Consider the following 13453-nt stretch of genomic DNA (forward strand, 5'->3'; position numbering starts at 1 on the left):
GAATTTAGAAGAATGAGAGGGGATCTCATAGAAACATATAAACTTCTGACGGGATTGGACAGGTTAGATGCAGGAAGAATGTTCCTGATGTTGGGGAAGTCCAGAACCAGGGGTCACAGTCTAAGGATAAGGGGTAAAGCCATATAGGACTGAGATGAGGAGAAACTTCTTCACTCAGAGAATTGTGAACCTGTGAAATTCTCTATCACAGAAAGTTGTTGAGGCCAGGTTATCAGATATATTCAAAGGGGAGTTAGATGTGACCCTTATGGCTAAAGGGATCAAGGGGTATGGAGAGAAAGCAGGAAAGGGGTAGTGAAGTTGCATGATCAGCCATGATCATATTGAATGGTGGTGCAGGCTCGAAGGGTCGAATGGCCTACTCCTGCACCTATTTTCATGTTTCTATGTTACACCCGACCCTTGTTTCGTCCTCCAATCCTACCCCCGACCTCTGTTATCTCTTCCAGCCCTACACATGATCTCTGTAACCTCCTCCATCCGACCTCTAAACTCCTCCAGAGCTACATCTCAGCTTGTATCCTTTGCTGTTGTAGTTCAGGCTCTAAAGATCCCTTTATCAGGACCTCAGATTCCCGACATCATCTTCATCATAGGCAGTCCCTCGAAGTGAGGATGACTTGCTTCCACGCCAAAAAGGGATGAATTCACAGGTGTTTCAATGAAGGACCTAATATTCCAGGTCCCGAACTACATCTTGAAGGGTGGAAGATGCCTGTGTGTGGATTTTTTTTAACGTGCGGTGGCCGTTGCACACCAGCCACCACACGGGCTTGACAGAGCTAGGTCTTGGTCCAGTGGTAAGGATTACTCAAGACGACTGGAGACCAGCTCTGCTGCACGGACCTAGTGTGCACACATATCGCATCTTCTGAGCCCCTAACTCATGCTTCTTCTGGGCCCCGGTCACTTCCATCTACAAGCTTTTGCCTCTTCTTCGTCCCTCCTGCTGTGCCTGCCCGCATTGCGATCAGCGACAACAGGGTCGAAAATCCACGGCCGCATTTTTTATTTGGAACACCCCAAGGACAAGAAAACGAACATGGGATCGTTCCATACACTAAATGAACATTTTTGGCCAAGTAAAAGCAGGCTGGGAAAACGTGTCGGCGGATACAGACATTGTGGAGTCTGGCTCACAAGCGAGACAGAGGCACAGGCCAATGGCGGAAAAGTGCATTCTGGCCGGCCAACCAGGGGTCGAGTCAGGCCTGAAGCAGGGAAATCTTCAACCCAGTTTGAAAATGACTTCCCCCCCCAAATCAAACTATGAATGTGGGCCATCATCTACCTAATTAATATGGACAATGGCCCTGGGATCATTGAAGGAACGGCCCACTGACTCCCAGGACTATAACAAAGGACCTACAGGCTTTCAGGCACCAATGTGCCCTGTAACAATACCCTTGTCCTGACACCTGGGTGTACCTGTGACATCTTCTGATTAAATATTCAAAGCTATCTCCCCGCCCAAACTTACACAATGGACCACCCACTGGGTCTGAGCGCGAAAAGGCCAGAACTGAACTGAATACAAATAGAGGACACAGAACCACCAGAAGGTGGGCAGAGTTCACAGAGGAGGAAAGGTGTGGAGAGGAAAACTTGCAGAAAGGTGGAGAAAAACAGTGGTGTGAAAAGACTTGCAGAAGTGGGTGGAGAAGAACTGGGAGAACAGAGGTTGGAAAAAGTGTGTGGAGAAAAGGCTGCTGGCTGCTGGAGGGGGAATGCAGCTGGAGCAGTAGGTAAAACAGTTTGGGGTCAGTTCCTGAAAGGGCTGCTGGTTGCTGGGGGGGGGGGGAAAGGAGCTGAGAGAGTTTTGCAAACTTTGATTTTGGTCGAGGCTAAAAACCCACGAGCCAACCTCCTGGTTAGTAAGTGGCAGCAGGTGCTGCTGTTAGCCCTGAACACACTGGACAGGGTGAGAATAGCCGAAGCATCAGGCCGGGGCACGCAGAGCTGTGCAGACCTGGACACCTGGTTCAATAACCTGGATTCACAGCTGTAGTCTGACGATCACCGAGAGGCAGATAGAAGAAACCGACGCAACATCGAGGAGGAAAACCGAACAACAACGTAAGACCCACCCCAGAGGGACCCCGAGCTGAAATAATTCCCCCCAGAACCCCGGAGTTGATAGGATTGTGTGTAGAACCCAAACCCCCTCACAGACTCAATTTAGGATCGGAATTGGAAGGAAGGGTGGGAGTGGGAGGTGTGGTTGTGTGTGAGTGGGATGTTTTAACCTCTTGTTTTCCCCTTCCCTGTTGCGAGATTTTTCGGGTTGTTGAATGAGATTTTGCCATTACTGCTATTTTATGACCTCTTCCTGTGCCCTCTATCTTTGTGTTAGCCATTTTGCACTCTTACCCACTGTGTCTGGTGCCTCATTACTCACCCACCCTCATAAATCACACGTACAGAACCCCAGGGGAGTGTGGATTCGAACCCACACCCCGAGCTCCCCTTACAACAGGATTGCTAATCCCTGTGTCAAGGTGATTATATCCTGAATAGAAAATTAATTTCCATTCCTCATTGAATCAACCAAATATCACCTGCAGGCAGAGCTCCTCAATAGCTTTAGTATCTATTTATACACAAAACAAACATTTATCTAGGAACCCTTGAAAATACACAGCACACTATTTCAGCAGGTTTACACTTGTAATCCAAAAATGAGGAATGCATTATATTTACAGTTCTGCCCTACCTGAAAATACAAAGGATGATAATCGCAGCCGTCAGGGAGAAGAGAGACAAACTATGCCCAATGGTGTAACCGGTCTTCACCGCTCGGTAGAATTCTCTCTGATGAGGGGGGGAAAAAGGAACATTTCATCTGATCAACATTGTCCCAGTTTTACTGACACTTACATAGGAATTGCTCGAGAAAAATAGACCCAAGTTCCATCTAGTTCACCTTCCACCAGCCTGGTAGTCACTCGATACAACGATAATGGAGTGGTTGACTAATCAGATAACACTAGTAATATGTATAATAGTGTTATACCTATAAAAACACTAGTTAGGCCACAGCTGGAGTACTGCGTGCAGTACATTCTGGTCATCGCATTACAGGAAAGATGTGATTGCACTGGAGAGGGGACAGAGGAGATTTATGAGGACGTTGCCTGAACTGGAGAATTTTAGTTATGAGGAATGTTTGGATAGGCTGGGGTTCTTTTATTTGGAACAGAGAAGGCTGAGGGGAAACCTTATTGAGGTGCATAAAATTATGAGGGGCCTGGATAGAGTGGATAGGAAGGGCCTATTTCTTTTAGCAGAAGGATCAACAACTAGGAGGAATAGATTTAAAGTATTTGGTAGGAAGTTTAGAGGGATTTTGAGAGGAAATTTGCCACGTGGTGCCAAAAGCAGCTTTTTGTGCCGGTACACTGAGCTTGGTGTCCTTCTAAAATAGCGGTGTGACTCCCATTAAAGGGGAGGGCCTACTGCCACTGCTGCCACAGAAACATAGAAATATAGAAAGTAGGTGCAGGAGTAGGCATTCGGCCCTTCGAGCCTGCACCACCATTCAATGTTGTTATATATGTAAACCTGTAAATACCTTGTTTAACCACAAGAGGGATCATCCGCTGGAGTCCCAAGGGATCTCACAATACCTTGGGAGCACCTGTACTTAAGGAGGCCTCACAGGCTGGAGAGGCACTCTGGAGACCTGCAACAAAAGACTAAGGGCACACTTTACTTTGAGCTCACATGATCTGGTCAGACTCTTTATGCAATGCATAACAACTGGCGATGAGATACAGATGACGAACCCCACCACAATGATGCAGAGAACAGTGGGCATCCTGGAAAAATTTTCGGAGGGAGATGATTGGGAAACCTTCATGGAGCGACTCGACCAATACTTCGTGGCCAACGAGCTGGAAGGAGAAGTGAACGCTGCCAAACGAAGGGCGATTCTCCTCACCATTTGCGGGCACCAACGTGTGACCTCATGAAAAATCTGCTTGCTCCAGCGAAACCCATAGAGAAATTGTATGATAATTTGTGCACACTGGTCTGGGAGTATCTAAACCCGAAGGAAAGCGTTCTGATGGTGAGGTACCGGTTCTACACGTACAAGAGGTCTGAAGGCCAGGAAGTGTTGAGCTATGTCTCTGAGCTAAGACGCCTTGTAGGACATTGCAAATTTTAAGGACATTTGGAGCACATGCTCAGGGACTTCTTTTACTTTGCAAACCTTTGAAGGTAGAGACCCCAACCTTGAGTAAAGCCATAGCGATAGCCCAGGCGTTCATTGCCTCTAGTGACAATACCAAGCAAATCTCTCAGTACAGGAGTGCTGCTACAAGTACTATGAACAAAGTAGTGTTGTTTTTGAATTGTAACGTACAGGGCAGGTCACACATGCCTGCAGCTGCACGTCCGCGGATGTCTCAGAGTCCACCATCAAGGGTGATGAATGCTAGACCATTACACCTTGTTGGCGCTGCGGGGGTGATCGTCGTCTCCATTCATGCCGCTTCAAAGGATACGTGCAAGGACTGTGGAACAATGGGATATCTCCAACGTATGTGCAGACGAGCTGCAAACCCTGCTAATCCTGCAAACCACCATGTTGCAGAGGAGGACAGATCCACGACGGATCACGACGAACCAGAGCCTCAGACCGAGGAGGCAGAGGTATCTGGGGTGCCACATTTACCACAAAGTGTCCCCCGATAATGCTGAAGGTTGAATTAAATGGGCTCCCGGTGTCAATGGAGCTGGAAACGGGCACAAACCAGTCCATTATGAGCAAAACGACTTTTGATAAATTGTGGTGCAGCAAGGCCTCAAGGCCAGTCCTGACTCCTATTCGCACTAAACTGAGAACTTACACAAAGGAACTGATTCCCGTAATCAGCAGTACTACTGTAAAGGTCTCCTACGATGGAGCGGAGCACAAGTTACCACTCTGGGTGGTACCGGGCGATGGCCCCACGCTGCTAGGCAGGGGCTGGCTGGGGAAGATATGCTGGAACTGGAACTGGGACGACGTCCGAGCACTCTCGTCCTTCGACGACACTTCGTGTGCCCAGGTCCTAAACAAGTTCCCCTCGCTGTTCGGACCAGGCATCGGGAAGTTCCAAGGAACCAAAGTGCAGATGCACCTAATTCTGGGGGCGTGACCATCCATCACAAGGCGAGAGCAGTACCTTACGTGATGAGAGGGTGGAGATCGAGCTGGACTGGCTACAACGAGAGGGCATCATTTCGCCGATCGAATTCAACGAGTGGGCCAGTCCGATTGTTCCAGTCCACAAGGGCGACGGCACCGTCAGAATCTGTGGTGATTACAAAGTAACTATCAATCGGTTCTCCCTGCAGGATCAATACCCACTACCAAAGGCAGACGACCTATTTGTGATGCTGGTGGGAGGAAAGACGTTCACGAAGCTGTTCTTGACCGCGGCCTTCATGACGAAGGAGCTGGAGGAATCATTGAAGGTGCTCACCTGCATCAACATGCACAAAGGTCTCTTCATTTACAACAGATGCCCGCGTGGGATTCGATCAGACGTGGCCCACCAATTCGAAGACGGAGGCAATCGAGAACGCACCGAGGCCACAGAACATGATGGAGCTGCGGTCGTTTCTCGGACTCCTGAACTACTTTGGTAACTTCTTACTGGGTTTCAGCACACTGTTAGAACCACTGCATGCTTTACTGCTTAAAGGAGACGAATGGATATGGGGTAAAAGCCAACAAAATGCCTTTATAAAAGCTAGAAAACTGTTATGCTCAAACTAAATGCTTGTGTTGTATAATCCATGTAAGCGTTTGGTACTAGCATGTGATGCATCGTCATACGGTGTTGGGTGTGTATTGCAACAAGCTAATGAATCTGGGAAATTGCAACTAGTTGCTTATGCATCCAGGGGTCTGTCTAAGGATGAAAGGGCCTACAACATGATTGAAAAAGAAGCATTAGCGTGTGTTTATGGGGTAAAGAAAATGCATCAATATCTGTTTGGGCTCAAATTTGAATTGGAAACCGACCATAAGCCACTGATATCCTTTTTCCTGAAAGGGGATGAATACGAATGCATTGGCCCGCATCCAGAGATGGCCGCTTACGTTGTTCACATACAACTACGCCATCCGCCACAGGCCAGGCACAGAAAACTGCGCCGATGCTCTCAGTAGGCTGCCATTGCCCACCACAGGAGTGGAAATGGCACAGCCCGCAGATTTAGTTATGGTAATGGAAGCACTCGGGAGTGAGCAATCACCTGTTACCGCCCGACAGATTAGAACCTGGACGAGCCAGGAACCCTTACTGTCCTTACTGTGTGCTTCACGGGAGCTTGTCCAGTGTCCCGTTAGAAATGCAGGAAGAAATAAAACCATACCAGTGGCGCAAAGATGAAATGTCTATACTGCCTTCTGTGGGGTAATCAGGTAGCGGTACCCAAAAAAGGGCAGGGACACTTTCATTAGTGATCTCCACAATACCCATCCAGGCATTGTAATGATGAAAGTGATAGCCAGATCCCACGTGTATCGATGCAGACTTAGAATCCTGCGTGCACAAATGTAATATATGTTCACAGTTAAGCAATGCATCCAGGGAGGCGCCACTAAGTTTATGCTCTTGGCCCTCCAAACCGTGGTCTAGGGTCCATGTCAACTATGCAGGCCCCTTCTTGGGAAAAATGTTCCTCGTGGTTGTAGATGCGTACTCCAAATGGATTGAATGTGAGATAATGTCGGCAAGCACGTCCGCTGCCACCATTGAAAGCCTACGGGCCATGTTTGCCACGCGCGGCCTGCCTGATGTCCTTGTGAGTGACAACGGGCCGTGCTTCACTAGTGCCGAGTTCAAAGAGTTCATGACCCGCAATGGGATCAAACAGGTCACATCTTCCCCGTTCAAACCAGCGTCAAATGGTCAGGCAGAGAGAGAAGTGCAAACAATCAAGCAGAGCTTGAAGACTCACTGCAGACTCGCCTATCCCGAGTCCTGCTTAGTTACCGCACGAGACCCCACTCGTTCACTGGGATTCCACCCGCTCATGAAAAGGGCACTTAAGACTAGGCTCTCGTTAGTCCACCTTGATCTACACGAACAGGTAGAGAGCGGGCGGCTTCAACAAAGTACACATCATGATCGCGCAAATGTGTCATGCGAAATTGAGATTAATAATCCTGTATTTGTGTTGAACTATGGACTAGGTCCCAAGTGGCTTCCCGGCACTGTCGTAGCCAAAGAGGGGAGCAGGGTGTTTTGGGTCAAACTTTCAAATGGACTCATCTACGGGAAACACTTGGACCAAACCAAACTCAGATTCACGGACTATCCAGAGTAACCCACAATAGACTCTACCTTTTTTGACCCTCCAACACACACACAAGTGGCAACCGATCCAGCGGTTGACCACGAAGCAGAACCCATCACCCGCAGCAGCCCAGCAGGACTCACCACACTAGGCAGCCCAGCAAGGCCAGGTGCACAGCAGCCCAGCGAGGGCCCAACAGACGACTCACCAAAACCAGCATTTCCACCGAGACGATCAACCAGGGAAAGAAAGGCCCCTAATCGACTCACCTTGCAAATAGTTACACTATTGACTTGGGGGGGGGGGGTGGGGCGGGGGAGTGTTGTTATATATGTAAACCTGTAAATACCTTGTTTAACCACCAGAGGGCTCATCCCCTGGAGCCCCAAGGGATCCCACAATCCCTTGGGTGCACCTGTACTTAAGGAGGCCTCACAGGCTGGAGAGGCACTCTGGAGACCTGCAATAAAAGACTAAGGTCACACTTTATTTTGAGCTCACAGTATCTGGTCAGACTCTTTATTCAATACATAAAAATATCATCATGGCTGGTCATGCAACTTCAGTACCCCCTTCGTGCTTTCTCTCCATACCCCTTGATCCCATTAGCCGTAAGGGCCACATCTAACTCCCTTTTGAATATATCGCCATGGTTTTTTTGTCAAGCCGACAGGCAGCCTGGAACCCCCCCCTTGTGTGCTGCTGGCCCGGCCAAAACACTCCCTGGTAGTCCAGTGGATCGAATTTGAAAGATGGCGCAAGCTCTCCCCTTTAAGTGAAGGGGAGCGCCATGGTGACGCGGCGCCGTGATGATGTCATCTGACTGACAGCAGCGGCCACTCCGCAACCCCGCAACTTACGCCCCTCCACACTGCGACCTTCCGCTCACCGCCCAACTTCCGCCCCCATTGTGACCGACTTCTGCTCCGCCGGGGGGAAAAAAGCCAAAGAGCAGAATTTCGCTCAAGAGGCCACCGCGCCGGTAAAAACAAACGAAAACGGGGTAGGTTTCCAGCAGCGGGGGGGGTGGACAATTTCGGTCCCCATGATTCTACATATATTTTTTTCATGTTCATTAAACACTTTCATTTACTGATTGTAAAAATATTGGAGTTGGGGGGGGGGGGGCGGGGGGGAAATGCTGGTTTGATTGGGTGGGCAGCTGGAGACGGGAGGTCATCGATGTCCCCATTAAGCAGCGCGGAGGTCTGACGATCCCATGCAGGCCGCTCACTGGCTTTTTTTCTGGGAAAAACCTCACATGCGTGAAAATTTGAACGGGTCGCTCATCCAGTTAAAGGGCCCAGGCCCCGGGAAAAAAATAACAGGGAACATTAGAAGTCTGGAATGTGGCCAATCAGAATTAGCATCCGAATGCACACGCATCTTTGTATGTTTACCTTGCTATTAAACAGGAAGGGTTATTATGTGTCAATGCTTTGCACAGTAAATAGCCTCTTGATATTGTCAGCTGGACACAAAGGAAGAGTTACTTCTGACTTCGCTGAACACTCAACAGCTGTTAGGCTGCAATGGAAGCACTTCACATCAAAACTACTTTTTGTTAATGGCACCAATAAAATCGTGCTGGGGACTGGTCGTCGAAAGGCGTGCCTGGCTAACTAATATATAAACAAACATATAAACTTTACATAAATTCAACGCTGAGCATCAATGTATTCTGCGAGCTAGCTGCAGAAATGAACATCACTGCAGTAAATCTTTTAGCAAACCTTGTAAAAACTCAGGCGGTGGGGAGTTTTTTTGTTGTTTTGCCTGTAAAAAAAATCTTTTGCCTTTGAAGTGAGGCTTTTGAGGATCAGGTAGGCCCGGATTGTCCACAACTTATCTCCCTGCTACTGCAAGGAAAATCCACCCTCAGGATACCAATAACGTGCTTCTTTATTTTAGAAATGACCAACAAATTAATGTGAATGTGCTCTGTGAAATATCATCGTGTTTCATAGCACAGCAGGAAAGAAGAAGACGACTTCCATTTATAAGAACATAAGAAACAGGAGCAGGAGTAGGCCATTTGGCCCCTCGAGCCTGCTCCGCCATTCAATAAGATCATGGCTGATCTAATCATGGACTCAGCTCCACTTCCCATAATCCTTGGCTCCTTTATTGTTCAAAATCTGTCTATCGCCACCTTAAATATGTCATGTATGCAATCTTCATGTAACTGTAACCTTCATGTAACAACACTGCATACTGAAAATACCTAAGAAATGCACACCTTGACCACCGCGGGTGAACATGTGGGAGACACTCCTCATCCAGGTATATAAAGGAAGGTCCCACGCAGGGTCATCACTTCTTGGTCCTGTGAATAAAGGTTCAGGTCACAGAGTGACCTTGTCTGCAGAATGTGCCTCGTGTGAATTTATAGTAGTGTGTAAGGACATTACATTTGGCGACGAGAAACGGGAATCAACGACTCACGAGAATGGCCACCGGTAGCACAGAGGAACAGTACTGTGTTGGTGAGGACTGGGACGATTTCGTTGAGAGGCTCCAGCAGAGCTTTGTCACGAAGGACTGGCTGGGAGATGCAGCGGCTGACAAGCGAAGGGCGCATCTACTGACCAGCTGTGGACCTAAGACGTACGCGCTGATGAAAGACCTGCTCGAACCCGAGAAGCCGGCGGACAAAATCTTTGAAGAGCTCAGCAAACTGATCAGTGAGCACCTCAAACCGGCGAGCAGTATACACATGGCCCAACACCGATCCTATACACACCGACGTTGGGAAGGACAGAGCATACCGGACTTCGTTGCGAACCTTCAGCGCTTGGCCAGCCTCCGTAAGTTCACAGACGCCTGCAGGGGGGAGATGTTAAGGGATTTCTTTATTGAGGGCACTGCTCATGCCGGGATTTTCAGAAAGCTAATTGAGACCAAGGACTTGACCTTGGAAGCGGCGGTGTTGATGGCTCAGACCTTCATGGCAGGGGAGGAGGAAACCAAAACAATATACGCACGCAACTCTGCTTCCAACGTGGCGATGGATCAGGGAGTTAACATTGTAAATGCAACTCAGAACCCCGCAGGCAGGCAATTCGACACCACCCAGGCAGCAACAGACTCAAGAGACAATGGCAGGTTGAACGGACATTTACGCCATCACGGTGGACAATGCGTCCCGGGATGGGGCCATTGACACCCACGAACAGAGTTCTCAAGAGTAATCAAAGAGACAATCAGAGAGGAATGCCTGGTAACAGCCCTTTTGTTCACAACAATCTCAGCTCATGCTGGAGGTGCGGGGGCAGACATGCTGCAAAAATCTGTAGGGTTCAACAATTTATCTGTAGAAATTGTAACTTCAGTGGACATTTAGCCAAAATGTGCAGGAAGCCCACAGCGAGGCTAATTTACGAGGCAGATGAACCAGAAGAGGGGTCTGCAAGGCAGGCAATGGACGCTGAAGTTCAGCGGGTTCATGTGGCAAACATCCACAGCTCATATACCAAAACGTCACCTATGATGATGCAAGTCCTATTAAACGGCATCCCGGTACGCATGGAGCTGGACACAGGGGCCAGCCAGTCACTTATGAGTGCCCAACAATTCAAGAAACTATGGCCACTCAGAGCTAGCAGACCCAAACTAGAACGTAGACACGCAACTACGGACGCACGCCAAAGAGATCATCCCAGTGCTAGGCAGTGCAATGTTTGAGTCACACATAATGGATCAGAGAACCGGCTGCCATTCTGGATTGTCCCGGGAAATGGTCCCGCGCTTTTGGGGAGGAGTTGGCTAGCCGAGATGAACTGGAAATGGGGGGATGTGCACGCCATCTCATCTGTGGAGCGAAGTTCATGCTCACAGGTCCTACAGAAATTTGAGTCACTATTTCAACCTGGTGTCGGGACTTTCAAGGGTACCAAAGTAATGATACGCATCACCCCGGACGCCAGACCAGTGCACCACAAAGCCAGAGCGGTGCCGTATGTGATGCGGGAGAAAATTGAGAGTGAGTTGGACAGGCTGTTAAGAGAGGGCATAATTTCGCCCGTTCAATTCAGCGACTGGGCAAGCCCCATCGTCCCTGTCCTAAAAACGGATGGCTCGGTCAGGATCTATGGCGACTACAAGGCCACTATCAACCGAGTGTCACTACAAGACCGATACCCGCTTCCGAGAGCAGAGGATCTTTTTGCCACGCTGGCAGGCGGCAAGCTGTTCACCAAGTTGGACCTCACTTCGGCCTACATGATCCAGGAACTGGCCGAAGAATCCAAGCTACTGACCACCATCACCACGCACAAGGAGCTGTTTGTTTACAACAGGTGTCCGTTTGGCATTCGATCAGTGGCCGCTATCTTTCAAAGGAACATGGAGAGCTTGCTCAAATCCATCCCTGAAACAATCGTATTTCAGGACGACATCCTTATAACGGGTCGAGACACCGAGGAACACCTCCACAACCTGGAGGAGGTGCTACGCCGACTGGACTTGGGTAGGCCTGCGACTAAAGAAGTCCCAGTATGTGTTTTTGGCCCCAGAAGTTGAGTTTTTGGGCAGGAGGGTTGCCGCAGACGGGATCCGGCCTACCGAATCCAAAACGGAGGCGATCAGTCGCGCGCCCAGGCCCAGCAACATATCGGAGTTGCGTTCATTTCTGGGACTATTGAACTATTTTGGGAACTTTCTGCCGAACGTAAGCACATTGTTGGAGCTGCTACACGTGCTCCTGCGTAAGAGTTGCGATTGGTTTTGGGGGGATTGTCAGGAAGGGGCTTTCAATCGGGCGCGGAACCTGCTTTGTTCTAATAAACTGTTGACCCTGTACAACCCCTGTAAGAAATTGGTTTTGACATGTGATGCCTCATCCTATGGGGTTGGGTGCGTGTTGCAGCAGAGTACTGGTGAGGGCCAACTCCAACCTGTGGCTTATGCCTCCAGGTCGCTCTCCCAAGCAGAACAGGGATATGGGATGGTAAAAAAGGAAACACTTGCATGTTTCTACGGGGTGAAAAAGATGCACCAGTACCTTTTTGGCAGAAGGTTCGAATAAGAAATGGACCACAAGCTGTTAACATCCCTGTTGTCAGACAGCAAATCTGTCAATGCCAATGCGTCAGCTCGCATACAGTGATGGGCTCTCACACTGGCTGCGTATGACTACATCATATGGCACCGGCCAGGCACCGAAAATTGCGCTGACGCGCTCAGCAGGCTTCCAATGGCCACCACTGAGGGGGCAGCGGAGCAAAGCGCTGAGATGGTCATGGCTGTTGATGCCTTTGACAGCGCAGGCTCCCCCATCACGCCTGCCAGATCAAAATCTGGACCAACAGAGATCCCCTCCTATCCCTGATTAAGAAATGTGTCCTGACTGGGGATTGGGCGCCCGCACACGGAGCATGCCCCGAGGAGGTCAGACCGTTTCATAGACAGATGGATGAGCTCTCCATCCAAGCCGACTGCCTATTATGGGGCAGGGAAGCATTCATCAGGGAACTCCACAGCGAGCACCCAGGCATTGTGCTGATGAAGGCCATTGCCCGGTCACATGTATGGTGGCCGGGAATTGACTCAGACCTGGAACACTGTGTTCGCAGATGCACGACGTGTGCCCAACTGGGCAATGCCCCCAGGGAGGCCCCACTCAGCCGGTAGCCCAGGCCCACCAGGCCATGGTCACGTATTCACGTAGACTACGCATGCCCGTTCATGGGAAAAATGTTCCTTACTGTTGTTGATGCATACTCGAAATGGATCGCGTGCATCATATTGAATTCGTGCATGACATCCACCACTGTGGAGAGTCTGCGTGCGGTCTTTGCGACCCACGGCTTGCCAGACATCCTGGTCAGTGACACGGCCCGTGTTTCACTAGCTATGAATTCCGGGAGTTCATATCGAGTAATGTTATCAAACATGTCAGGATGGCACCGTTCAAGCCGGCTTCCAATGGCCAGGCGGAACGTGCGGTCCAAATCATGAAACAAGGCATGCTCAGGATTCAAGGACCCTCCCTTCAATGCTTCCTATCACGCCTTCTACTGGCCTATAGGTCCCCACTGCATTCGCTCACTGGAGTCCCGCCCGCGGAACTACTCACGAAAAGTACACTTAAAACTCGGCTGTCCCTCATTCATCCAGTCCTGTTAGACATTGTTGA

General features: G+C 49.5%; 1 protein-coding gene across 1 annotated transcript in view; it reads right to left on the reverse strand.

The window, feature by feature from the left end:
- The window catches only part of vipr1b (vasoactive intestinal peptide receptor 1b), a 99361-nt gene that overhangs the window by 29993 nt on the left and 55915 nt on the right, over positions 1-13453 (reverse strand). The window contains exon 5 of the mRNA XM_070880125.1: positions 2735-2832. Within this exon, the coding sequence (XP_070736226.1) occupies positions 2735-2832 (98 nt within the window). The remainder of the gene's footprint in view (positions 1-2734; positions 2833-13453) is intronic.

The sequence above is a fragment of the Pristiophorus japonicus genome, chromosome 5, assembly GCF_044704955.1.
Source record: "Pristiophorus japonicus isolate sPriJap1 chromosome 5, sPriJap1.hap1, whole genome shotgun sequence".
In the NCBI taxonomy this organism is placed as follows: domain Eukaryota; kingdom Metazoa; phylum Chordata; class Chondrichthyes; family Pristiophoridae; genus Pristiophorus; species Pristiophorus japonicus.